Below are 27,713 nucleotides of genomic sequence, written 5' to 3'. Positions count from 1 at the left end.
GCATTTTGCAGATTATTTATAGCTTACGTGATAGAATGAAGTCTGCTGTCAGCCTGTTGCTGGTGTTCCATTTTAGACAAAAATCAGCGGTGCCACAATGTACACGGTATCTGTCCCCAAGCCACAGGAGACACCAAGAAAACACCAACCCCTATTTCTCCAGAGCCCAAACAAACTCTCACTTGCGGTTCTCAGTGTCAAGCCTGACAGGGAACGTGGCCTTTGGCCCTTCTAGACTGATTAGTTCAAATTTAATTAGGAAGGGCACATTTCCTAATCCCGAGCATGAGTGAAATGTTTTATCGGAAACCTGCTGCCAGGGTACCCAGCTAGTTACCTGAGAGCTAGCTCCTGTTGTCTTGGCTGTGAGGAAGTCAGGAAGCAGGTAGGTGCCTGGTTGCGTGTGGTGTGTGTGTATGTGTGTGTGTGTGTGTGTGTGTGTGTGTGTGTACGGAGGCAGTGGGAGGGAGATGTGCACTCCTCGCTCCTCCATTGCTGACTCCAGGGCGCAGTTTTCAAGGGTAAGGATGAAGAGCAGCATTGTCTACCTGGGGTCAGACTCAACCCAAACTCTCCTGCATCTTTGTTTTGAATTGTAAACAGAACTTTTCAGGTACTGCAGGTATATAGGTTCTTATATGTGGAGGGAGGCAGAGGCAGGTGGATCTCTGTGAGTTTGAGGCCGGCCTGGTCTACAGAGTGAGTTCCAGGACAGCTCCATGCCTACCGGGAAACCCTATCTCAAAAAAACAAAAAAACAAAAAAAACCCAAAAAAACAAAAAACAAATCAAAACAAAACAAAAAAAAATGTGGAGAGAGAATTCTCATTCATTGTTTTTTTTGTTTTTGTTTTTTTGAAACAGGGTCTCTCTCTATATATAGTCCTGGCTGTACTGAAATTTACTGTGTAGACCAGGCTGCTCTTGCGCTCACTGAGATCCACCTGCCTCCAGTGCTGAGATTAAAGACGAGCACCACCAAGTCCAGCGAGTCTGGCTAAGGGCCCACACCTGAAATGTGTCACAGGCACTTCCAAAGCAGGGAGCCATCAGGAGTGATGCCTGCTGCTGCCTCCCAAGTGCTGTGAGCGGAGACATGACCACCACCATCTGGCAGAGAGATCCCATCTTACAGACAGAGAAGAGGAGAAAGAAATGTCAGGAAATAGTCAAGTCCTACCTTCTCCAAATTATCTGTAAGGTTAGAAAAGGACTGAGAGCTGGCCTGATGACACATACCTGCAACTCGAGAACTTGGGAGGCAGAAGTAGTAGGGTCATGAGTTCAAGCCCAGTCTGGGTCAGATAGTGAAGTCTTAACTCAAAAATCCAAAAGTAGCTGGGAAGTGGTGGTGCACCCCTTAAATCACAGCACTCAGGAAGCAGAGGCAGGTGGGTCTCTGTGAGTTCAAGGCCAGCCTGGTATACAGAGCGAGTTCCAGGACTGAACTCCATAGCTACTGAGAAACCCTGTCTCGGAAAAACAAAAATTCAAAATTGGAGGACTGAGAAATGGCTCAATAGGTAAAAGTGCTCGCTGTACAAGTCTGCAACCCGAGTCCAATCCCCAGAGCCCGTGTGAAGGAGGTACAAGGAGGGAGCTAACTCCACTGAGTTGTCCACGTGGGTGAGGGGTATGCAAACTCTGTGCCCCCAGACACATACACATGCCACCACCACCACCACCACCACAATAATAAATACATAGAACCAGTTACAATCGTATGTAGGCAAAAAACAAACCAAACAACAGAAAAACAGGCATGGTGGTGCCTGCTTGTAATCACAGCAGTGTGGAGATGGAGGTAGGAAGTTAGGAGTTCAATATACAGCAAGCTCAAGAACATCTTGGGGGGTATGAGACCCTGCCTCAAAACCATAAAACATATACAGGCAAAAACAAACAAAAAACCAAATCAATACTAAGAGCACATCACAGTAAAGCCAAGTTCACGGGGGCCTCACACCAGGTCTGCAGCGGCTTCGACACTTTAGTGTAAAGTGCTGGGCAAGGTTTAAGACCCATCTGTGATGACATATGTCTATAAACCAGTGCTATAAAGTACCATTTACAGTGCTGGGGGCAGAACTCGAGGCTCTGTGCATGCTGAGCACACACTCCGGCCCAGCTAGGAGAAATGCTCAGCTTGATAAAGGTCCCATTGAGAAGCACACAGCAATCATCACATTTAGAAACTTCAGCCTAATCCCCTTCAGTTTAGGATACAACACAACTACTGTGGCCACTCCTGTTACCATGGTGCTCAGAGGCCCAGCCAGCTCTTTAAGAAAAGGAAAAGGAGTGTATGGATTGGAAGGAAGACATCATCATCCACTCAGGAGAAAGACTCAAAGCCAAATTGTAAAGGCCTATTCAGGGGCTCGGCAGGCGGCTCCACCCACACTCCAGAACTTCTCTGCAGCAGTTGTAGGAGCCACAACTCGAGGAACAGGCCTGCCACCACCTTGCAATAAAATTTTCCTGGCACTGCCCCAGGTGTAGCGTCCGGGCCTGGATGGGAACACACCTCAGGGCCGGATACCTGCTCACCCATCTAGGAGGCTAATTCCGATGCTTGCTTTATACCCTGGTTTAAGTTCCCATTTTTTTCAAGCTGAATCTCCAGACCAGTTTTTCACTTAAGCTATTCTGGGGTGCGGGGGGGACTTGGGCTCTTCCACTGGCTCTGTCCTCAGGGCTCTACTAAACCCCCACGATACTGGTGCTCCTGCCTACTTGTCTGCAATAATGGCCTCCCTTGGTGCCCCTAAGTGCCACAAAGGAAAACAATTAAGAAATCTCTAGTGGCTTGATAAGAATTATAAGCATCCTGCTAGGATCTGCAGTGGCCACCAAACACACTCAGCAGGATAAGGCACTTCCTACACAGACTTGTCTTGATTTTGTCTGTGGTGGTGAGCCATCTCTCAGGCCCCTAAAGTCATTTTTATTAAGGAGTAATTAACATACAATGGTGGGCATCTTTCTAGAACTTCCTGGCAATTTATCTATTTTGTAAAGTATGTACTCAAACTCTTCAGTAAGCTTTGTTTTCCTTTTTCTTGAGCCAGAGTTTCATGTGTCCCAGGATGGCCTCAAACTTGTGATTTTGAATTTCTGATCCTCCTGCCTCTACCTCCTGAGTGCTGGGATTATAGGTGTGTACCATCATTCTCCCTTTATGTAGTAATGGGGATTGAATCCAGGGCTTTGTGTATGCTAGGGCAAGCACTCTACCAACTGAGCTATTTATCCAAATCCCCTTTTATCAATTCAGATGTTCCAGACATGAGTCTAATATGTTTTTGTTTGTTTACCTGTTTTGAGACAGGCTCTCACTGAGTAGCCAAAGCTGGCTTCCAATTTGTGATCCTCCTGCCTCAGCCTCTTGAGTGCTGGGAGTACAGATGTACGCTGCCAGGCCTGGTAACTTTATTTTGCAGTGTTGGGGGTTAAAGTGGGGCCTTCCAGGGCAGAGGTAATGGTTCAATGGCTAAAAGTACTTGTTGCTCTTGCAGAAGATTGGATTCACTTCCAAGCACCCATGTGGTAATTCAAAACCCTAACTCCAGTTCAGGGGAATCCAATGCCTTCTTCTGTCTCCCGAAGGCACCAGGCACACATACAGGTAAAACACTCTCACATATAAATAAATCTAGAAATAAAAAAAATTAACTGAGGCCTTCGACAGCAGATGAGTGTGCTGTCCCTGAGCCCCATCCTTGCCCCCACCGGCCCTTTTTAGTTTTTGTTTTAGAGACCGGGTTTCCCTAGTTGTAGCTCTGGCTGGTCTAGAACTCCCTATGCAAACAAGCCAACCTCAGACTCAGAGATCTCCCTGTCTCGCTTCCCAGGTGATGGAGTTAGAGGTGTGAGCTACCACGTCAGGCCTTTTCCTTTGTTCTTGGTGTGTTCCTGGGAGTGGGCCATGTGAAGCTGGAATAGCAGTACTTCCCGCCAGGCGTGGTGACGCTGGGGAAGCAGAGGCGGCAGACGTGCCCCTCTCGTCCCCTCTCTTCTTATTATGTGGTAGGCTTGCCAATGTAGGTAGGCGGAGGGATATGGGGATCAGGCTCCATCAAGAGGTGGCAGTTACAGGTTCTTCCTAGGGGCCTTCTCAACTTGCTGAATTGTTTGGTTTCGAGAGCGTGTCTCTGTTGCCCTGGCTGGCCTAGAACTGAAGTCTCTCCCTCCACTGTCTCAGCCTCCTCAACGCCAAAATTACAGGGCTGAGAAATCAGCCCCTGGTTGAATTTATTATTGTTTTTTAATTAATTAAAATTTAAACAGTTAAAAATCGTCAGGTGTATTTGCATGAGTTCATGTGCACCACAGGCATGCGGAGGCCAGAGGGTGCTGCAGCCTGGCACTAGAGTGGAATTACAGGCAGCTGTGAGCTGTCGTGTGGGGGCTGGGAACCCAGTCTCAGGCCTGTGTAAGAGCAGTCAGTGCTCTTAACCACCAAGCCGTCTCTCCAGCCCCCGTGTTCCAGTGGTGAGGTTATCACCATCATCACCATCCTTATCACTATTGTTGTGCAGGCATTTGTATACACGTGTGTGACTCCAAGTGCACACATGTGGAGGTCAGGGGACAACTTTCAGGAGTCGGTTTTTTCTCTCTCTCTCTCTCTCTCTCTCTCTCTCTCTCTCTCTCTCTCTCTCTCTGTTTGTTTTGGTTTTTGAGACAGGATTTCTGTGAGGCCTGGCTGGTCTTGAATTCAGAGATCTACTTGCCTCTGCCTCCAGAGTATTGGAATTAAAGCCTTACCACCACGCCTGAGAGGTTCTTTCTTACCATTGCAGGCTTGGGCCTTCAGGCTTGTAGGACAGGCACTTTCACTTGCTGCCCCAACTTGAAGTTTTGAATGGCTGTTGTTTTCAGGCAGCGGCTCACTATGTAACCCCTAAGCGCTGGGATTACAACATGTGCCACAATGCCCCATTGATTTTTTTGTATGTTTGTTTCAGACAAAGTCTCACCATGAACTCTGCCTGTCCTGGAACTCACTCTGTAGACCAGGCTGGCCTCAAACTCACAGAGATCCACCTGCCTCTGCCTTCTGAGTGCTGGATTTTTTTCCTTTTGAGGGGAATGGTGGTTCAAAACAGGGTTTCACTGTGTAGCCCTGGCTGTCCTGGAACTTGCTCTGTAGACCAGGCTGGCCTCAAACTCAAAGATTCACCCGTCTGTGCCCCCCGAGTGCTAGAAAGGATGCACTACAATTGGCTGCACATTTAAAAAAAATCATGAACATTTGTGACTTTTTTTACATCTGAGCCTTCAGGAAAATGTTTACGATAAGGCTAGTGTGGTGGCGCACACTTTTAATGCCAGCACCAGAGTCAGAAGAAGGAGGATCTCTGTGAGTTCAGGCAAGCTGAGTCTACACAGTGAGGTTCAGGACAGCCAGGGCAAACCACGTCTCAAGAAAGGAAGGAAGGAAGGAAGGAAGGAAGGAAGGAAGGAAGGAAGGAAGGAAGGAAGGAAGGAAGGACAAATAAGAGGCTGGGTTTGGTGACTTACACTATAATTTCAGCACCTGAGAGGCGGAGATGCAGGAGGATTACAAGTCAAAATCAAATTAAAAGAGAGAGGCAATATGGTTGGGCAGGGGTGAGCGTCTGAGTTGGAAAGATCTTCACCTTTCGTCTGATTCCCTCAGTGCTGGCCAGTGTGTGACAAACTGGGCACAGGGCACTGTAATACAAACCTCTGCACATCCGGCTGTGGGTGTTTACAACTCCTGGTCAGTCCCCTGTGGCTTCCACCTCAACTACTTCCCTGCCTGTGGACCTTACATAGTTTCTTTGATGCTGGTGTGTCTGAATATCACCTCCATCAGGAAGGTAGCTGAGACCTGGGTTCTCTTTACAGATTCTTCATGCATTTTACAAAAGCCTTGTTTCCGTGTATTCATTAATACAGTCAATTCGATTGAGAAAATTCTGCCTTTGGCCTCCTGGTCAGCTTTACAAGCAAAATGCGTGTAGCCTCCAGTGCCAAACACTGGGGTCAGCATGGCTGCGGCACCCAAACTCAGCCACACGTCTTGTGGAATCTCGGCATAGTGAGTGCTTTGGTCTTTGTCCCTATTTCCTGGTGCATAATTGCTAACATCATAATGGAGTCATGCCTTAGTATCTACAGGGGCTCAGCTCTAGGCCAACTCCCTCCCCCACATTAATATATGCCCTAGTCCTCATTCAGAATGTCCATGTGTTTGCCTGGAAGTCTTGAATAAGCCCACTGAGTCTAAATCAACTCTCTTGAGTTCGTATAATCTTTTTCTCTTTTCTGAGACAGGGTTTCTCTATGTAACCCTGACTGTCCTGGAACTCGCTCTGTAGACCAGACTGACCTCAGACTCAGAGACCCGCCTGCCTCTGCCTCCTGCGTGCTGGGATTAAAGGTGTGCGCCGCCACCACCACTTGGCTCACATAATTTCTCATACAATATAATGTTCTCCTAATAACTACCTGCTGTACTCTATTATTGGAGATGATAGAAAAAGGTAGGTACATGTTTAATGAAATTCAGCTTTAAAAAGCAACTTTTGCTTTATGGTAGTAGTGCAAGCCTTTAATCACAGTACTCAGGAGGCAGAGGCAGGAGGATCCCTGTGTGTTCCAGGCCAGCCTGGTCTACAGAGCCAGTTATAGGACAGCCAGGGCAGCACGGAGAAATCCTATCTCTAAAAGACGAAAAAAATAAAGAAAAAAGAGAGAAAGAAAGTGTTAAGGTATGCTATACGGTCCCCGGAGAGAAAGCCAGGGAAGTTGTAGCTCAGCATGTTGGCTCACATCTGTTTTTGCTTCAGCACTTTGGAGGCCAAGACAGGAAGACTACCGCCTAAATTGGAATTACGAGCCTTTGCCACAAGACTTATCTAAAGAGGTTATTTCAGTTACTTTCCTTGCTGGGGATGTAGCTCAGTGGTCGTACCTGCCTGTTGTGTACATGATCCTGGGCTCAATCTGCTCAGCACTGCATAATTTCTTTGTAAGGTGGCCCTGGCAGCTAGAATGATGGGAAAGTAGCTGATTAAGTAGTACTGGTTTGCTTCAGGAAAGCTGTTTGGAGCAAAGATTAGGGCGGAGAGAACTCTGTTATCTTGCCAGCTGAAAGCGGCCTGTTTGGTAATTATTTGGGAAATAGGTCTGGAAGGCGAGGTAAACATCTTGGCTTTACGTTGGACAGGGACAATGGCCTCAGCAATTCCATGTTGACGTTTAGCTTGGTCTGCAGGGCCCAGTGCTGAACCCCAGAAGTGCCCTGTTATTTCTGCACACTTGCTTTGCCACTGAGTCCCGAATCCCCACCAGCTGGGGCTGGGAGCCGTTCCCTCCATCTTGGGCTATCGCTTCTGGGCTCCTTTTTCCCCCTCTAGAGATTTTATTTTTATGTGTGTTTTGTCTAGAGTCAGAGACAGTTGTGAGCTGTCGTGTGGGTGCTGAGGATAGAGCTTGAGTCTTCCGGAAGAGAATCCAGTGCTCTCAACCACGGACTCTGGGTAAGCACTCCTATTGAGTGAACATCCTCAGCCTCTAGTGTTCTAACACTGAGCTACATTCAGGCCATAGTGGCTTCTGTCTGTCTGTCTGTCTGTCTGTCTATCTATCAAATTTGATTTTTTTCCTTCAGAGGCTCTAGCTGTCGTGGAACACATTCTTTTCTTTTTTCTTTTTCTTTTTTTTTCTTTTTTGAGACAGGGCTTTTCTGTTCTGGAACTTGCTCTGCAGACCAGGCTGGCCTTGAACTCACAGAGACCTGCCTGCCTCTGCCTGTGGGGCTAAAGGACTGTACCACCACACCTAGCTGGGTATTTTCTTGCATCACTGAACTTCCCTTCTGTTTCTCAGAGAAGCCTGGGCTGCCATCTAGGCACCTGAAGACCATGGCAGCAGATGAGACCTCGCCCTCCTGCAGCGGCTCCTGCCCTAGCACATTCCCTGGGAATGTCCCTTGCGTTGTCTGGAGCCTGAGCACTCCACCCTGGCAGAGCTCTGGAGACTTCTTTTTATTAGCATTTGTTCCTCTTCCTCTTCCTCCCCTTAACTCTTCTTTAGCTCTCTCACTGCTTCTTGAGGTCTCAGCTATGTACCCTACGCTGATCTTAAAATGTTTTTTGGGAGGTTTGTTGGGACAGAGTCCCTCGTGTGGTCCTGGCTGGTTTGAAACTTTACATTGAGAACAGCTGACCTCGATCCTGTGGCCGTCCTCTTGCACTCTGGTAGACAAACAGAGCCCTGGGCAGGCCGGACAGGGCTCCACCACCAGGGAGCCCTCAGCCCCCAGCCTCATGTGTGGACATGTTGTAGGGCTCCTGTCTGCATAGTTCCCTTCTTGTCTTTAGACTTGGCCTCGACCACCATCCTTCCCCACCTCTCCAAGTTCCATTCTCCATCTCCTCAGCTCTGTACTGCCTGCTCACAATTGTTCCTTGCAGCCCAGAAGTGGCTTCCATTCAGATGACCTGGTAACCTAGAGTTGGCCTCTGCCCCTCTACCCAGGGTGCTGGCAGTGATGCCCGTCCTCCTATCTGCACACAGCTGCTTGGTGTCTCGGTGAATCTGGTTCTTATCACCACAGCTTGCTAAGCAGGAGTGAGTGCCAGACATTCTATGGCCCTAGAATAAATACCACTAAAAAGCAAGCCGATGTGATTATTTCTAAATGTATTTGCTTTGTTTTAGAAGTGACTTCAACATGTTGCTTTCCTGAATGGCTGTCATCATTTCCTCATAACCATTTCAAAAAACCAACAGATCTCTGAGGCACTGAGCCTCAGCATTGTGGAGTCTCCTCTGCCCTGAAGGAATTCAGCAAGGCAGCAAACAGGCTGCTCGTTCACTTCAGGATCTGCACAGGTTTGCTTGATTCCTTTTTTCTAAAGCACTTTTTTTCTTTTTTAAAAAATATTTATTTTTATTGTATGTGAGATTGTGTTGTAACCCCTGCGACTGGAGTCCTGACAACTGTGAGCAGCTATGTGGGTGCCTGGACTCAAACTCAGGTCCTCTGGAAGAGCAGCCGGTACTCGTAACCACTGGAGCCATCTCTCCAGCGCTTGCACTGGTTCCGCAGAGGCAGATCTGAGATGTGGCAGGGTGTGCACAGGCCTCAGAGAAGTGTCCCCGGCAGAAGGCTCTCATCCAGCAGCAGGGACCAGGCCACGAGCAAATATGCCGAGAAACAGAGAGGAGCCTTGGCCTCTTGGCTGTGGAGCAAGGCCGCTGTGAGGGTGGGCCAGGGGGACGTGAACCAGGTCTGCACAGGGCTCTCTGCCCTCCCAGAGTTGTTCCCAGGCTCTTCTTGGTCTATCAGGCCTTATGTCCACCTTCCCTAGGTTACTGAGACCTAGGGGATCCTGTGTCCGTTCTCTAGTGTGCGGAGCAGGCGGGAAAGGAACACGGTGTTCTGGATTGGTTTACAGCAGTCACGCGCTGTTCTTGGCGGCCACCGTCCCCGGCTCTTCACTTGAGTCTCCTTATCACAAATGTGCATCACACCAGTTCACTGGCGGCTCCCACGAGGACGTCTTGGCTGCTCTCCTGAGCTCTCCTGTGTTTCACAAGAGACACCAAGCGCCTGTGGAGGCCAGACAGTGGCAGGTCTGGTAACAGGGACTCCAGGTTAATAAGTGTCACAGGAGGGCAGGTTGGGGCTAAGACTAACAGATCAGGAAAGCGTCCCCCTGACACCCCACATCAGTATCCGCAGGCTAACCTGTTTGCCTGATAGGGTTAGGGCAGAGAATCCCACGTCTTTGCTTTTCTTTAGGCCTTTTCGTTTCTTTTCTCCCTGCTTGCCCTGCCTCCTCTTCTCTCTCCTGTCTCCCCTCCTTCCTTCCCTTCAACAATTTTTATCTTTCATGTGTGTGTGTTGCCCACCTGTATAACATATGTACCACGTGCATGCCTGGTGCCCATGGAGGTCAGAAGAAGGTGTCAGAGTGTTGGAGTTTCTGGAACTGGAGTTATGGGTGGTTGTGAGCCATCATATGGGAGCTGGAATTGACCTCAAGTCCCCTGCAAAGCAACAAGTGCCTTTAACCACCGACCCATCTCTCTAGTGCTCCCTGAACTTGGTTTTAAACAGGGTCTATGTAACATAGGTCTATGTTGGCCTCAAACTTCTGACTTATTAAAGGAGTGTACCACCACTGCCCAGTCAATTTTGTTTATTTTTATTTTGTATGTTTTAGTGCTTTGCTTAGATGTATTTCTGTGCACATGTTTGGGTACTGTCTTCAAAGGTCAGGGTGTGTGTCAGATTCCCCAGGACTGGAGTCACAGAAGGCTGTGGAGCCATGTGGGTACTGGGAATTGAACACAGGTCTTCTGGAAGAGAAGTCCATGCTTTTATTTATTTATTATTAGTACTTATTATTGGTTTTTCAAGACAGTTTTTCAGGGTCCCTGGCTGTCCTGGAACTCACTCTGCAAACCAGGTTGGTTCTCAAACTCAGAGATCTGCCTGCCTCTGCCTCCCAAAGTGCTGGGATCAAAGGCGTGGGCCGCTGTGCCTGGCTACAGCCGTTACTCTTAACCGCTGAGTCATCTCGCCCGCCCGCGCTCCAGGCAGGCCAGTTTCAACGGAAACATTGACAGCGAGGCTGCTGCTTGGGCCTAGGAGGCTGTCCAGTGAGTAGACAGAGGCCAGCCTGGCTGCGGGAGTGTGCTGCTTCCCACACCATCGGGGATCAGCCTGGCTGCGGGAGTGTGCTGCTTCCCACACCATCGGGGATCAGCCTGGCTGCGGGAGTGTGCTGCTTCCCACACCATCGGGGATCAGCCTGGCTGCGGGAGTGTGCTGCTTCCCCCGACCATCGGGGATCAGCCTATAGATGGTTTTGACTCATCAAGTGCTGATGTTCAAACGTGAACATTTTAATTTAATTAAGTTTTTAAGTTTTTTAAAAAAGATTTATTTGTATAGATACTCTTTCCTGTATGATATTCTTTCCTGCATGTTCAGTGTGTGCAGTGGGTGTATGTTTGGTCAGAAAGGGTGTGGGATGCCCTGGAACTGAAGTTATGGACGGCTGTGAGCGGTGGCGCGAGTGTCGGGAATCAAATCCAGGTCCTTGGCAAGAGAAACAAGGGTTGGGTTTTTGTTTGTTTGTTTTTCTAAGCTATATCTCTTCAGCCCCCCCCCCCCTTCTTTTGCTTTGTGGTGGCTGCACAATTGTCTTAGCAAGCGTATGAAGGTTGGAGGTCAAATTGTGGTAGTTCTTTTCTTACCAAGTCCCAGGGACCAGACTCTAGTTGTTAGGTTTGGCAGCGAGCACCTCTATCCACTGAGTCATCGTGTCAATGTGTTACATTATTTTATTTAGTTAGGTTTTTTTTTTTCTTTTTTTCTGAGACAGGGTTTCTCTGTGTAACCCTGGCTGCCCTAAAACTTGCTCTGCAGACCAGGCTGGTTTCAAACTCAGAGAGATCCACCTGTCTCTGCCTCCTGAGTGCTGGATTACAGTATCTTAATTTTTATTTTATTTGACTGGTGTTTTGCCTATATGTCTGTGTGAGGATGCTGGATCCTGCAGTTACAGACAGTTGTTAGCTGCCATGTGGGTGCTGGGAATTGAACCTGGGTCCCCTGGAAGAACAGTCAATGCTCTTAACGGCTGAGCCATCTTTCCAGCCTCAATATCTTAATTTTTTTTTTTTGAGATAGGACCTCTCTGTATGTAGCTCTGGCTGTTTTAGAACTCCATATGTAAACCCGACTGGCCTCAAACTACAGAGAGTTTAGCTACCCACCTCAGCCTCTCAAGTGCTGGGATTAAAGGTGTGTGCCATCACACATTGCTAAGGGTTCCTAATGTTTGAGACAAGGTCTCTCACTGAATCTGGAGCATCCTGTTTCAGCTAGACTGGCTTGCTTATGCCCAAAATCTGCCATGACAGGTACATGTTGCCCCCGCTGGCTTATATGGGTGCTGGTATCTGAACTCAGGTCCTCACGTTTGATCTGCAAGCAAGCTCACCAGAACACAAAGGTATCTCTTCAGGTTCCGGAAAGAACTGTTTTACAATAGGCACACCCCTCTAATCCCAGCACCCCCGAGGCAGGCAGGTGGGTCTCTGAGTTCAAGGCCGGCATGGTCTATGGAGCATGCAAGTTCCTGGATGGCCAGGGCTTACACAGAGAAGAAAAACAAACAAAAGAACTGTTTTGTTTTGTTCTCAATGTGAACACTTTAAAGAAATGTCTAGTTTCTCTGGAAACAGAAGCTTATTGGGTCCACAGAGCCAGGGAGGAGCCACTGTGGGTGTGCCCAGGCCCAGTCCAGTGCCCTCTTCCTGCCTGTTCCCCTCTCCCCCACCCTCCTTCCCTGCTGGAAACACTCTGGCCTGGAGAGCTCTCCTGGTGAGGCCTGAGGTGGAGGCCAGCTACGCAAGCCGGGTCTGGGACAGGGCAGCTCCACAACAGGCCAGACAAGAGCAGTTGTTGAGTTCTTGTTTTTTCCTCCTGGATCTCTGGCTAAGAAGCTTGGTGACGGAGTGTGGTCACTGTCACTGCACAGACGCTGAGCTGTGTAAGGAGGACTTAAGAAATGGCTTTGAACTACAGGGTATTTTTCTTAATAATTCAAATGACAAACCATTTTTTTCTTTTGCTTTTAGACTCAAAATGTAGCCCAGGCTAGTTCTGAATTCACTACAGGCTGGCCTTGAATTCATAATGATCCTCTTCCCTCAGCCTACCAAGGGCGAGAATTATAGGCCTGTTCCATGAGAATAAGCTAAAAAAAAGAAAAAATCAGAACATTTTAAAGAAATAAACCAAGCCTCCCATTGTGCTGCGTGATGTCTAGCCGTTAGCTTGATGGGAGAAGCAGACCAACTGCAGGAGCCCGCGCTGACCAGGGAGGGGCTGGGCTAGGCCCAACTAGTACCCACATTCCTCAGCGCTTCCACGCCCATAACCCTCTGGCCACAACCTTAGCCCTCCTGCTACACCACCCTTCCCGCCCAGTTCTGGTTGGGTCTGTGTTTTCTGGAGCTTGGGAGATCTGCGTGTAGTCAGAAGCATTGGGCAGCTTTCTGGTGACTGTGATCTGGCCTCAGTTTCTACTTGAAAATGGGGACACGGTACCTGCACACCTCAAACCAAGGACTCACCTGGTTCTGAGGGTCAGGCCACTCCCTCCTGGAACCCCCTCAATCCCTGGTTCCTGCAGGCACAGACCTTCGGCCTGCCTCTAGCCTCCCATCGCCTGTCCCTTTCCTATTAGAGGGTCCCTGACTAGAGCCCCTGTCTACCTCCTCAATTGCCCTCTGTGGAAAGGTCACAAATCCACATTAAACCTGACCTTGAAGCTTCATCACTGCTGGGAGGGGTGGTGTACACCTTTAATCTCAACCCTCTGGAGGCAGAGGCAGGTTGGTTTTTTAGTAAATTGAAGGCCAGCCTAGACTACCTTGTGCGTGGTTCTGGGTCAGTCAGTGCTTTGAAGTCATACCCTGTCTTAAAAGCAAGCAAACAAAAAACTAAACCAGCAACAAACTGAACGACAACAAAACAAGTTGCTAATTAAGGAGTTGGAAGCAGGAGGATCAGAAGTTCAGAGTCATTTTAAGCTACACAGAGTCTGAAGCAAGCTTGAACTACAGGAAACTCTGTTTTAAAAACAAAACAAACTGCCAGGTGGTGGTGACGCACGCCTGTGATCCCAGCACTGGGGAGGCAGAGGCAGAGGCAGGCGGATCTCTGTGAGCTTGAGGCCAGCCCAGACTAAGGAGTGAGTTCCAAGATAGGCTCCAAAGCTACAGAGAAACCCTGTCTCAAACCCCACCCCCAAATCCATCCCCTCAAAACTGTAAACTAAAACCAAAAATGAAGTATCAATTTTCATTTATCAGACTGAGAAAAAGACACGGGACAAAGTCCAGGGCGCTGGAGTGGAGAGTGTGGCTTTCCACCCTGCAGGCAGCTGCAGGCACAGGGCCAGGTTTTTTTAGAACAATTTGGTAACATTTCAAACCACTCACACCTTTGACCCAGCTATTTCCCAGCTAGATAATTGTACAACCGTGGGCTCCCATGAGCACAAGGACACACACCGCACCACCGCATCGAGTGCGGAAGAAGACGCAGGGGGAACCGTGAGACAAGGGAGCTTTGCAGTGCTATGGACCACCCAAAAGATCTGCTAGCCCTTACTGTGAACAGACCTTCAGAGACAATAAAGAAGCAGGCTGCCTAGGGCTACGTGCTGTAGGAAGGAAAAGGGCAAAGGCGTGTGTTTAAGGACGGTGCACCTGGCCCTGGCAGCTGGGTAGGTGGAAGGGAACTAGGCAGTGGGCAACTGGAGCCAGGCAGAGGAGGCTGGTGCTCCAGCTGAGCCTGCACAGGCTGTTTTTCGACTCAGGGAGGTGGAAGGCATAACACAGTTGTTGCTGGAGCCTCTCTCCCCGGGGAGGCAGTCTGTCCTTTGACATGTCTGCCACTTGCACACCTGGGTCAGACACCAGGGAGGCTGGACTGGACTAATTCCTGGGGAAAACAATAGCTGCTCTTCAGTTAGGCAGACTGCCTCAGATCTGAGCTTTGGGAACAGGTCCTCTGGCTGGGGTCTGGGATCTGCAGAGGATCTGGCCGGGTGAACAGATGGAGCAATTGGGATGCATAAGGAACCGTTCCAGTTTGATCTTTATGTTTATTTTTGGTGCTGCTGATAACCCAGGCCTTTGGAAATACCAGGCAAGTTTCTGCCAATGGGCTAGTCTTCTCTGAGTGTCCCACAGTGTTGCCCGGGCTGAAGTAGATATCCCCATCTCAGAACTGTGAACAAGTTCTGTTCTGGTTTTTCCTTCTTGTGTTAGTGTCTCCTACCCCCAGTGTGTGTGTGTGTATGAACCTAGAGCCTTGCACAGGGGAGAGGAGCCTCTGTCACTGCTATGCCGTAACCTTGCATCATCTGTCTTAATGCTTAATGTGTGGAAGGCTGCAGCAGGCCGATTCCTGCCCCAGGCATTTCATTGCAGTGGAACTTGAAGATCCACTTGTTTGGCTTCGAGAGAAAGTCTGTCCATATTTCAGTTAGGATTATACTAAGGGTTTCTTCACTTTGGGGAACACCGCTGCCCTGATCATATTTAATACTTTCATCTAGGAAGTACATGTACTTTTAAAGCCTTACTTTTCTTTTTCGTTTTCCTTCCCTGAACAGAGTCTTGCTATGTACTCAGCCTGTCTTGAAACATTTTATTCTCCTGCTCCAGGCTACTGGAGTTATTAGGCAGCGCCACTAAGAGGGGCAAGCCCTCGCTGGCGGGAGGTGTGCTAGGGAAGCATGGAGAACTTCCTGCGCCAGTCTTCCCGAAACTCTCTCTACCCTCCCTCCCCGCACCAGGCTACAGTCTCTCCCCCCCCCCCCCCCCCCCGTTAACCCTTTATCTTGCATACTGGCTGCTTGGTATTAGGAGTCCAGCATCCAGTGCAAAGCCTCAGGTGTCCCCACCCATGGGGCCGTGCCTGAAGAGATAGAAGGGACTAAATTTAAGTATGAGAACGAGGACAAGGCCTGGGGCGGGGCAGGAGGCAGGTGCTAGGGAGATGGGGTGGGCATGAGGGACTCCAGCAGTGGGAATGCCGACTTGTGTCTGCTGTGGGCGCTGGGCTCCTGGGCTAAGCAGTAACACAAGGAGCAGAATGGGACTCAAGCATTGGGCCAGCACGGCTCAGACAGCCTTGAGGCTTTTGCAAGAGTGAAGGTGAGAGAGGAAACATGGCTTGCGGGTGGGTAGGTGTGTACGGTGGGATTGACGTCAGGGTGTGTGTGGGGGGATAGATGTCAGGGTGTGTGTGTGGGGGGATAGATGTCAGGGTGTGTAGGGGGATAGATGTCAGGGTGTGTGTACGGTGGGATTGACGTCAGGGTGTGTGGGGGGGATAGATGTCAGGGTGTGTAGGGGGATAGATGTCAGGGTGTGTGTATGGTGGGATAGATGTCAGGGTGTGTGTGCGGTGGGATAGACGTCAGGGTGTGTGTGGGGGATAGATGTCAGGGTGTGTGTGCGGTGGGACTGACGTCAGGGTGTGTGTACGGTGGGATAGACGTCAGGGTGTGTGTACGGTGGGATAGATGTCAGGGTGTGTGTGTGGGGACAGAAGTCAGGGTGTGTAGGGGGATAGATGTCAGGGTGTGTGTACGGTGGGATAGATGTCAGGGTGTGTGTACGGTGGGATAGACGTCAGGGTGTGTGTGTGGGGATAGATGTCAGGGTGTGTGTATGGTGGGATAGATGTCAGGGTGTATGTAAGGTGGGATAGACGTCAGGGTGTGTGTGGGGGGACAGAAGTCAGGGTGTGTAGGGGGATAGATGTCAGGGTGTGTGTATGGTGGGATAGACGTCAGGGTGTGTGTGTGGGGACAGAAGTCAGGGTGTGTAGGGGGATAGATGTCAGGGTGTGTGTACGGTGGGATAGATGTCAGGGTGTGTGTACGGTGGGATAGACGTCAGGGTGTGTGTGGGGGGATAGATGTCAGGGTGTGTGTATGGTGGGATAGACGTCAGGGTGTGTGTACGGTGGGATAGACGTCAGGGTGTGTGTACGGTGGGATAGATGTCAGGGTGTGTGTATGGTGGGATTGACGTCAGGGTGTGTGTGTGGGGACAGAAGTCAGGGTGTGTAGGGGGATAGATGTCAGGGTGTGTGTACGGTGGGATAGACGTCAGGATGTGTGTATGGTGGGATAGACGTCAGGGTGTGTGTGTGGGGAAAGAAGTCAGGGTGTGTAGGGGGATAGATGTCAGGGTGTGTGTATGGTGGGATAGACGTCAGGGTGTGTGTACGGTGGGACAGACGTCAGGGTGTGTGTACGGTGGGATAGATGTCAGGGTGTGTGTACGGTGGGATAGACGTCAGGGTGTGTGTGTGGGGATAGATGTCAGGGTGTGTGTGTGGGGACAGAAGTCAGGGTGTGTGTAGGGGGGACAGAAGTCAGGGTGAGTGTAGGGGGGATAGATGTCAGGGTGTATGTACGGTGGGATAGACGTCAGGGTGTGTGTGTGGGATAGAAGTCAGGGTGTGTGTAGGGGGGACAGAAGTCAGGGTGTGTGTAGGGGGGACAGAAGTCAGGGTGTGTGGGTAGGGATAGACGTCAGGGTGTGTGTAGGGGGGACAGAAGTCAGGGTGTGTGTGGGTAGGGGTGCTATCTCATGGGCTCAGTGTGTTGATGATTTTGTTCAGTGCTGGGTGTGGGGCTGAGGCCTTGCCCTCATCCTGCAGGCCCGAGATGGGAAACCGAAGAAGCCAGTGAGGACTTGGGGTTGGTATGGGCAATGCTGGTTCCCACTTTAGAATCCAGAGATGTGAGGCAAGTAACCCACCCTCCAGACAGGGTGCCAGCATGGCATCCAGGGTGCCTCATGCCTCTCCCACCTTGACCCAGCACCTCAGTGGGCTTTCCTGTTATTAAACATGGACAGTTATATGTTGGTCCCTTCCGTGCCATTTCATCAGCACTGTTAGCTGTCCAGAACCGTGTAATGGTCAGTCTGCCGCTCACGATGCACTGAAATCCCACCCTACTTTTTAGAGCAAGACTTCCAGGCTGATTGGGGACTGATCCTATCCCACCCACCAACATGGTGAGGTCAGCCACATCTTCATCAGAGACCTCGTCCCCCAAAGTATCAGTGTGTCCACCCATAAGGTCCTCAAGTCATTACAGTATTATACACCGTGACAGATCTCACTCAAGCCTCCCAGATGCCAGGGCTGCACCAGGAACCCAGGGCTGACCAAACCACTAGGATGCACTGATAACATCTGTCTTTCCTCTCAGCAAAATCCTCTGTGGGGTGAACCACAAAGCCAGAATGTCTGCTGGAATGTAGGGTTTTGTTTTGTTTTGTTTTTACCTTTACTTTTATTACAACAAGGTGCTAGGAGCTGTCAGCTCCAAGCACCCTGCCTGATCTGCGCCACCTTCACACTCCCTCAGGCTGCCCCCCACTTGGAACTTTTTGGTTACCAAGCACTACTTCTGCTGTCACTTCAGAATGCTCCCAGAGTGCTCCCAGGCTGCACATGGCCACCAGCTAACTGTTCAAAAGCCAGAACTGTTTCATCAGGTCAGCTGTACCGTTTCCCACTGGCTACCTGGAAAGTCTGTAAGCATGGGGAAAACCTGCCTGTCAGTGTGGGCAGCCAGCCTACCTCCACTGCAGTCACTGTCCTGTGGGTGTGGCAGCCGGTCTACCTCCACTGCCGTCACTGTCCTGTGGGTGTGGCAGCCGGTCTACCTCCACTGCCGTCACTGTCCTGTCCAAGGTCAGGACTGCAAAGGCGCATCCTCCCCTCCTGTCCTCCAGGGCTGCTCTCTGAGTTTGTCTCCCGTCATCTCTGCCCACCTCACCCACCTGCACAGGCAGGCTTCTCAGGCTTCTGCTTCCACCCCTCCCTGAGCTGCGGCCTCCTGACTGCAGCTTCCGAGTTGTCCATCCTACTCTCTGCTGAAGCCACTGGGCCGAGAAGACTAAAGTGATGGCCTCATCCCACTGAGACCCCTCGGCAGTGATCTACACCAGGCAAAACTCAGGGGTTATGGGCATAATGGCTCGTGTTTATAATCCTAGCACCGAGGGGCAGGGGCAGGAAGACTGGAGCAAGTTTCAGGCTAACCAGGGCTACACAAGACCATGGCTCAAAAAAAAAAAAAAAAAAAAAAAAAAAAAAAAAGAGAAAAAAGAAAAAAAAATAAGGGTCACTTCTCACTTCTCTATGTGATCCTTGATGCATCAGTGGGGCTGACCACTTCCTCACTCTTTAAAGCAACCAGGGTGTGGTTCCCATAATTCTTGTAATCCTAGCACCTGGGATATCACTGGAAATTTAAGGCCAGACAGAAACACCGGTGAGACACAGTCTCAAAAACACAAACAAAATAAAACAAACAACAAAAACATTAAGTGCACATAATATTCATAGTTGAAAGGACAATAAAAATAAGAGAGTTTAAATAATCTAGTTTAAGGAACAGTGTTACTGCCACTTGCTTTTGTAAGTTTTGCACACACTCAGGACTCTGCGTGGCTCTTCTGCTTTTGTGCTGAGGTGCACAGCTGAGGAGGGACAGATGTGTGGTTGCCAAACCACACACATTTGTACTTGGCTATGAGCTTATTTCAGGTGAGAGGCAGCTGGTGGTGACGTCGCTCAGGCTTTTTGTCACGGAGCACACTTCCACTCTTCCCCATGTAGCAGGCCTGTCTGCGCTGCCTCAGCTCCCCATGGTGAGAAGTCAGGTTACTCTGGACGCACTGGGCTGGAGAGATGGCTCAGCAGGTAAGCGCTTTTCCAGAGGACCTGGGTTCAGTTCCCAGCACCCACTTTGGGCATCTTATCACCTCCTTGTAGCTCCAGCTCCAAGGGGATCCAACGCCTCTGGCCTCCTGGTACCTGCACGCACACATACCCATACCCACCTCCTTTCGTGCTGGAAGCATTATAACTTTCTGGGTGTGGGTTTCATTATTCTGCGTGTGATTTGCTAGGCTTCCTGAGAGCCCTTTCCTCCTTGGTCCTCTTTCTCGGATCTATTTTCTCGTTTTGTTTCTTGAATGGAGTCTCATTGTGTAGCCTTGGCTGAACTTCCTTTGTAGGCTAGGCTGGCCTTGAACTCTCGGAGATCTTTCTGTTTCTGCCTCCTAAGTCTGAGTGCTGGGACATTTATTTACATCATCTTATTTGTGATGGCAAAGGACTGAAAACAACTGTGGAGAACACAGCTGCCTAGTGGAGCCGACTGTGACCAGGGCTCACACAGACGGACACCAGACTCATGCACCTCTTTCTCTGTCACTGCTGTGGGACCCTTCAGCCAATAGCCTTTAAGATACTGACCCACTTCAAGGAAGACCCCCTGAGAAATCTCCAGTAGGAACAGATGGCCCAGATGTCAGAGTTCTACATCCAGAACAGAGTCAAGACTGCTGCCTGAGATGATCAAGCCTCACAGGATACGCCAGTCATGACTTGATGATAATTATACATTTTCTTTAGGTCCCCATAAGATTATCATCACCCCCAACCAGCAGGAAGTAGCCTGGAAAACTACACCCACATTCCCAAAAAGTGGATTATGGATATTTTTCTTGTTTAGAATGTTGGTTACACGTTTTTATGGATAATGGTCAGGAGAAAAACTAAACAAAGGAGATTAGATTCAGAGTTCTTGTTCCTTAAAAAAAGTGTGTGGGGGGAAGTGCTATGGGACAATGGTTTGTACCCTGTCAATTGTATTTTAATAAAACGCTGATTGGCTAGTAGCCAGGTAGGAAGTATAGGTGGGACAACCAGACAGGAAGTAGAGGTGGGTTAGTGAGAACAGGAGAATTCTGGAAAGAGGAAATCTTGGTGTGCCACAGAGCAAGCAAGATGTAACTGCCTCGCTGAAAAAGGTACCAAGCCATGTGGCAAACATAGACAAGAATAATGAACTAATATAAGTTATAAGAGTTAATAAGAAGCCTGAGCTAATGGGCCAATCAGTTTATAGTTAAAAAAAAAGATACTGACCCACTTTGGGTGTGGTCTCATGTACTATCAATTTAGATGAAAAGCACGCATGGGCCTCTTGGAAGCTGGATTCGGTTCCAGTTCCCAGGGCATGCAGAGAACTGCAATTGTCCCCTTTTTGTGAGTTTATCCCCATGTAAACAAACCTTTCTTATATACTCCATTTCGGGTGATTGTGGAACTCTTATACCCCAACATGATGTCACTGACTATGACTTTTTTTTTTTTCATTTTTGAGTCAGGGTCTCTCTATGTAGCCCTGGCTTTCCTGGAACTCACTCTGTAGACCAGACTGGCCTCAAACTCACTGAGCTCTGTCTGCTTCTGCTTCCTGAGTACTGGGATTGAGGTTGTGCACAACCATGCCAGGCTTTTTGTTCGTTTTGTCTGGCTTAGATTTTGAAATCACTTTTTCTCCCTCCACCCTTTTTGCTTGGTATCATTTCAAACAGTTCCCCCAAAGTGAGCCTTTAGAGAAGTTTTCCTAATAATTTCACTGCGACCATCGCTGGCTCTTCTAGAGAAGCAGAGCACTCTCTCCTAAGGAGCCCGGGGGACCTTCAGGGCTCTATGATCATGGCATGGGACACTCTGGCTCCCCACAGGAGCTAAGGTATGCAGGCCTAGGAGATGGAAAGGGCGGAGAGAATTCACACATCAGCCGCAGTCACTTGAGAACATGGCAGCCATGCTGTTCCCGCTCCCTTGGGTACCCCACTCTGTTAGTCAGGAAGCAGCTCTCCTACCTGCTGCAGCGGAATCATCCTGAGAGGGGACACCCGAAAAGCTGGATCCCAGGTCCAACAGCTTCCAGGTGTCCTGCAGGGAACTGCTGGCTAGCGAAGATGATCCGTGGTGGTCACTTTCCTCGGGGACTTCTTGAACCTGTGCTGGCAGCTTTGGGGACCTGTTTTCTTTCTGATGTGTTGACTTCCGGGTCTCTGTGGGGACTCTGTGCTGTCTCTGTGAAAGTCAGGAGGGTTGTCTTTGACAGCTATCCTCTCTCCAGCCATGGGAGGACAGTGTCTTTGATAGTTACCCTCTCTCCAGCCGTGGGACATTCACAAAGGAGACCAGGACCCTCCTCAAGATGGGGATGGGCCCCTGGAAGGCAGCTGAGTGTCTGAAGCCCAAGTGAGTCCAGGATAGAGGTGTGGGAACAGAACCTTGACGGCGGTAGTTCCTACCAGAGTGTGAAGGGTGGGTAAATGTACACCAGCTGTCCTGGCGTCTATCCCTCCCCTGCCCCGCCACTCTGAAATGAAGCACCCCGTGGGAAATCCATGGCAGACGTCACAGCGGTGAGACCTTTTCTAAGGTGCCCAGAGTGTTCAAGTTCCCACAATTTCCACACTTACGTGCGTGTGGACACCAAGTCCGGTCATATCCCAGTACCCACAGAAACCTATGATTACACTCCAGCTCCCATAAACACCCCCAGAAACCACCGCACCCCAGAGTGTGGCTGTACCTGAGCAGGCCTTGATGCCACGCCTGCCTTGGAACCTTGTGGGGTGCTGCTTTTGCTGACCGCGTGGGTACATGCCACGTCCGCCTTGGAGCCTCGTGCGGTGCTGCTTTTGCTGACCGCGTGGGCGGAGTGTGGTTGATCTTTCCCTGCATATCCAGAAACACATTTTCTCTTGGTGTGCCTGGGGTCCTGCCATGAAAAGTCAAGAGAAATTTAGGAACTGATATCTTTGCATATGAGCTTCCACGAGATTAGGAAAAAAACATTCCCCAAATCCTGGGACTAGGGACTCTTCATTTGGTGACAGCCCTGCTTGTTTTACTACATAGAACAAATTCAGTCAGCTTCCTCCAGTTGACCTAAGTGCTTCTCATACCTTCTGGGGAAGGAAGCTGTGAATTCCAAGCAGAAGTCTCTTCCCCAAGATTAGAGCAGTAAAGCCCAGCCCAAGACAGCACCTGGTGGACTGGTCCCTAAGTGGACCACTCTGCCCATCACACAGTCTGAGTGGTTGGTTCCATCCACGCTCTGCAGAGAAGTCAACGGAAAAGGAGGCGGGGTGGGGGGCATCAAGGAGAACCACATATGTGGTGTGAAAGGAATTGTGGAAGAAAACAGGAAGGAAAAAGCGGCTGGGCCTTTGCAGAGCTCAGAGCAGTGGGTGGGAGCGTGCAGACGGCACCGGCTGTCTCCAGAGGACACAGTAGTGAGCACACCCAGCACACACACTCTGAGGCTTAACTTAGAGCTCTTTGGCTGGCAGTGGTTATGAGCTCCGTCACTGACCTCTGCTTTTCTTATAATGGGTATAGGTGTTTTGTCTGCGTGTGTGCCCGAGTATCATATGCATGCCTGGTGTGCACAGAGGCCAGAAGAGGGCATGGGATTCCCTGGGACTGGAGTTACAGATGGCTGTGAGCTGCCATGTGGGTGCTGGGAATCAAACCTAAGAGATCAGAGCAGTCAGAGCTCCTAACACTGAGTCACCTCTCCAGCTGTCTTTTGCTTGTTTCCTTCTTTCTTGTTTGTTGTCTTCTTCATTTTAAGGCAGGGCTTCAGTATACGGCCCAAGCTGGCTTTAAATCTCCACCCTCTTGCCTCAGCCTGCAGTGTTGGTAAGAACCACTGTGCCCGGTTTCTTGTCTAGAGTTTTAAATTATTTCAGTGGGTGTAATAAACAAATGTAGTTTTACATGAGAAGTCGTCAGATAACAGGCGTGTCTTATTGCAATAGACAGCAGCCTTGTTTACTGGGTGCGGGAAAGATTTCTTCTGACAATACCTGTTTGCAAAGTCTGAGCCCTGACTGACTAGTGCAAGTGACTGAGGATTCCCAACTGGTTAGGGTGAAAACTCCTGGCAATTGCAGATGCCTTTCGTAGGTCAGGAGCAGGAGCGCACTTGGGAGCATGTGCGTGCCTGTGTGGGCCCATGGAGGGTCTGGAGGGAGGTGGTGGGGCAGGTACCCCAGGATACCCCAGTTTCCAGCAGCCTGGGAGCAGCGCCCTTCCGCTCTGAGCCAGGCCTCCTTTCTGGGCTCAGCCACCCTTCTCAATGCTCCTCCACAGGGAGCGTGGTCTACTGGGGAAACACCTGGGCCTGCCCTACTTTCTTAGGCCGGTCCTGCTCAGTTTCTTCTCTGACCAAACAACTGACCTCCGAGGCTCTGCTCTTCTCCCCAGGCCTCTTTCCTGGGTGGCCTTGCTCTGTCCTTGCTCTGTGCTCTTTGTGTGTGGCCTCAGGCTGGCCGCAGGTGTGAAGGAGAATGACCACCTCCAGCTTGTCCCCTGCCCGCTTCCCCACCCAGCTGCTCAGGCCTAAGCCTTGAAGGTTTTTCTTGATGTCCTGATATTCTTTTTTACCTTTCAGCATTGCCCTTGCCCCTACCATGTCTCACAGCCTCCCTAGTGGTGTTCAGCATGTTGCTCCCTGGCCCAGAGCTGGCTCTTCCCACCCGGCTGGGAATAAATTTACAATCCACATCACCCCAGGGCAAAAACGTCACTATTCTTTTAACTAATTTCTTTTAACTAATTTTAAGTGAACTGAAAAGACAAATTGCAGATTCCTTCTGGGAGGACACATTTGCAGTTATGCAACAAATATGAATCAGTACTGAGATTACAAAAAAAAAAAATCAGCTGGTCCTGACTGGTGGCCTGTAATCCCAGCACTTTAGGAGCCCAGGCAGGAGGACTGCAAGACTCTGTCTGGAAAACCCAATAACCACTGCTATGTGCACACACAGCTCCAAGGCACGGGTCTGCTGTGTTTCATCCGTCAACGGGACTGAATTGGCTTGTGGGAAGGACGAAGCGGAATGAACATTGCTGTGACTCCCGTGGCAGAGACACAAGTCCTCGGCACGTGAGGAAGACCTCCTACTCCCAACCTCAGCTAAAGGTGGGAGTGAGCGGTGCTGGACACTGGAAGGCTCAAGGATGAATAGCTTGCAGGTCATGACGCTGTTCTGGGTAAAACCTGAAGACAGAATTTCTTCTTTTTTGTTTGTTTGAGACAGGGTCTTACTATGCAGCCCTGAATGGCCTGGAACTCACAGGCTGGCCTCAGACTCACAGCGATCTGTTTCTGCTTCCAAATGCTGAGAGTAAAGGCAGGCACCACCACGCCAGAAGAAGGTACTTCCTTAGGGAAGGAACCAGGGCCTCAGGCACACGCTGCACGTGTGCTCTACAGCTGAGCTACACCCCATTCCTTGACCACAACCACTGCGTCTGGCTGTAAGAAATTTTAAAAGTTGGGTGTGGCAGAGCAGGCCTTTAATCCCAGCACTTGGGAGGTAAAGGCAGACAGAGCTTTGTGAGGCCAGCCTGGTCTAAATTGTTCCAAGCCCTTCTCAGCTACAGAGAAACTTTGTCTCAAAAAAATATTATAAGAATGTTTTAAAGATTTATTTTTATCTGTGTGTCTGTACTTAGGGGTGCATATGCCCTGAGTGCATGGGCACTGGACCCTGTGCTGCATAGTTTTCTGCCACCGTTACACAAGCTAGAGCCATCTGGGAAGAGAGAGCGCAACTGGGAAAACGCCTCCATTAGACCGGCCTGTAGAAACACCTCCATTAGACTAGCCTGTAGAAACGCCTCCATTAGACCGGCCTGTAGAAAACGCCTCCATTAGACTAGCCTGTAGAAACGGCTGCAGGATTCTTTTCTTTAATTAATGGTTGATATAGAGGGCCCAGCCCACTGTGGAGAGCGCCACCTCTGACAGCAGAACCTGTAAGAACACTAAGTTTGGGAACAAACTAAACAATCAGTGTTTCTCCACAGCCTCTGCTTTAGTTTCTTTTTCTTTTCTTTCTTTCTTTTTTTTTTTTCTTTTTGTTTTTTATTTTTTATCTTTTGTTTTCGGAGACAGGGTTCCTGTATGTAGACAGGCTGTCCTGGAACTCACTCTGTAGACCAACCTGGCCTCAGACTCACAGAGATCCGCCTGCCTCTGCCTCCTGAGTGCTGGGATTAAAGGCGTGCGCCACCACTGCCCGGCTCCCACCTGCAGTTTCTAGCTCCAGGTTCCCACCCCAATTTCCTTCTTTCATGAAAGACTGTGGTTGGGACTTGAAAGCCAAGCAAACCTTTTCCTCTCCAACTTCCTTCCAGTCACGGTTTATCACAGCAGTAGAAAGCAAACTGGCAGAACTTAGTGCCAGGAGAGTGGCTATTACTGTGACAGACCTCGCCATGTTGCTTTGAGATAATGTGGAAGGGGTCTGGAACTTCGGGCTGGAAAAGGCTTTGAGTTCTCAGAGCTTAAGGAGCTGTTGTGGGAACTTGGAAGGTAAACATGCTCAGAGCAATGACAGAGGTTTGGAAATCTGAGAGTCCTTCAAAGACTATCAGGGACATTCACACGATTCTTTGAATTAAGAATCTCTGGTTTTTCTTTAGTTGGGGCTTAGGATCAGCTGTGATTAAGAAGAGATCAGTGCCTCTGAGGTAAAACCTTTGCTTTATTTGGAAAACCAATGCTGGTTAGCTAGGTAGAAAAATCCGCTGTGATGAAGAGACCAGTACCAGGCAGTGGGCCTGTCCCTGCCCTCAGGTGGCAGAGGCAGGCAGATCTCTGAGTTCAAGGCCAGCCTGGTCTACAGAGTGAGTTCTAGGCCAGCCAGGGCTACACGGAGAAACCCTGATCTTTTGGGAAGTTGTTTCCTTAGGGCTAGCACACAGAAGTGATGGCTCAGGCTCAGCGGGCCAAGGCTGCGTCTTCAGCTGGCAGGCAAACTTGGTAATGTGTAAAAATCTCCCACATATGACTGGTTTTGGCAGCATGAGAGCTGCAGGATTAAAGGGGTCGTGGAGTGCTGACGAGGCCTGTCCCTGTGGGAGGGCGGGGAAGCTATTGGTGAATACACTGCCTCGACCAAAATGAAGCTTTCGGCCTGGAGCCCTCAGAGGAGCCGCTGAGGCCCAACGACCTGAAACAGGCTCAGCGCCAGCAAAGAGAGACCAGAAAAGGTCACCAGTGCCAATGCAGCCAGCTGCCGCGGAGACCCCAGTGTATCAGAGATGCCGGGGCTGTGGGGTGCCGCAGGCGGCCATTCTGACTTCAGACTCCAATTTACATGTAGGGTGAAATAAAGTTCAGGATCCGGAGCCCTAGGAGAGCCGAGAACTTTCCGGTGGCCGACCGCCTCCTCCTTAAAGCTCAGGAATAGTTGTGATGCACCTTTATTTCTCTAGAAACATCATGGCTGTTCCTAACAACAGAAGGAACCAATCAGTCTGGTTGGCTGGACTGAAAGGCTTGCACTGTGTGGCGGTTGGCAATAGTGCAATAGTGGACCCCACAAAGAAAGCCCCTAATCTTTGACTCCTGATCAGTGAAAACTGTAACCGTGATTTGGCAACAAGTATGTGAGTTTTGTGCTTATGACCCCTCTTCTGCCCCTGCTGGGGGCGGCCAGGAAAAACAAGGCCCCCCGAATCCTGTCCTGCGGCCCCGATTGATCAGTGACTCCACTTATGTAGTGATTTATTAGAATCTTTGGACCCCATCAGTGTTCCTCTCTCCCCTCCCAGGGCGCACAATGGACTGGGTGTAACCTGAGCACCAAGAACAGCAGCGGGCATGGACTGGAGCCGGCCTGAGCCTATGGGACCAGCTAGTGTGGCAGAGAGGACAGAGCTGGAGAACTGGGGCTTCCCAAGCCTTGAAGCCCGTCAGGTTGTGAATGGACCCCAGACACGGGACTCAGTTACTGACACTGCTGAGATTTGGTTTTGCTCTGACTGTGAACCCCGGTTCTTCACTCTTGGAGTAAAAGAGTATTTTCTTTTTAATTGTTTTTAATTGAGCTATATATTTTTCTCTGCTCCCCTTCCTTTCTCCACTCTCCCCTCCTACCTTCTCCCATGGTACCCATGCTCCCAATTTACTGAGGAGATCTTGTCTTTTTCTACTTCCCATGTAGATTAAATCCATGTATGTCTCTCTTAGAATCTCCATTGTTGTCTAGGTTCTCTGGGATTGTGAATTGTAGACTGTTGTTTTTCTTTATGTTTAAAAGCCACTTATGAGTGAGTACATATGATATATGTCTTTCTGGGTCGTAAAAAAAGTATTTAACTTGTTTTTTTATTTTACAGGACCCCATAGTTGACAGGCTTTGAATTTTTAAAAGAAAAGTTTGAACTTTTAGTGTTTAAAATTTTGTTTTTCAAGATAGGGTTTCTC

At 49.6% G+C, this 27,713-nt stretch overlaps 1 protein-coding gene and 1 long non-coding RNA gene across 4 annotated transcripts in view; one reads left to right on the top strand and one right to left on the bottom strand.

Moving 5' to 3' along the window:
• Ccdc57 (coiled-coil domain containing 57) overlaps positions 1 to 27,713 on the bottom strand; it is a 93,326-nt gene that overhangs the window by 5,481 nt on the left and 60,132 nt on the right. The window contains exons 17-19 of one of the 2 annotated variants that reach the window (XM_038328849.1): positions 22,014 to 22,202; positions 21,289 to 21,505; positions 20,468 to 21,165 (exon numbers count right to left, since the gene is read on the bottom strand). In XM_038328849.1, the coding sequence (XP_038184777.1) occupies positions 21,083 to 21,165; positions 21,289 to 21,505; positions 22,014 to 22,202 (489 nt within the window). In that variant the 3' untranslated portion in view covers positions 20,468 to 21,082. Of the gene's footprint in view, positions 1 to 20,467; positions 21,166 to 21,288; positions 21,506 to 22,013; positions 22,203 to 27,713 lie in introns of those variants that run through there. The other variant, XM_042055022.1, reaches the window with a different exon arrangement.
• On the top strand, positions 258 to 27,378 carry LOC119813500. 2 transcript variants are annotated; one of them, XR_005285189.1, is made up of 5 exons: positions 258 to 385; positions 7,422 to 7,514; positions 8,698 to 8,871; positions 24,262 to 24,487; positions 27,059 to 27,378. It is a non-coding gene; the product is annotated as an uncharacterized LOC119813500 (long non-coding RNA). The 2 variants fall into 2 exon arrangements; XR_005285188.1 differs by lacking the exons at positions 258 to 385; positions 7,422 to 7,514 and having other exon boundaries at positions 7,699 to 8,871.

Source organism: Arvicola amphibius, chromosome 4 (assembly GCF_903992535.2).
Source record: "Arvicola amphibius chromosome 4, mArvAmp1.2, whole genome shotgun sequence".
In the NCBI taxonomy this organism is placed as follows: domain Eukaryota; kingdom Metazoa; phylum Chordata; class Mammalia; order Rodentia; family Cricetidae; genus Arvicola; species Arvicola amphibius.
The sequence above is the reverse complement of the archived record's forward strand: the minus strand, read 5'-3'. Positions and strand labels throughout refer to the sequence as shown.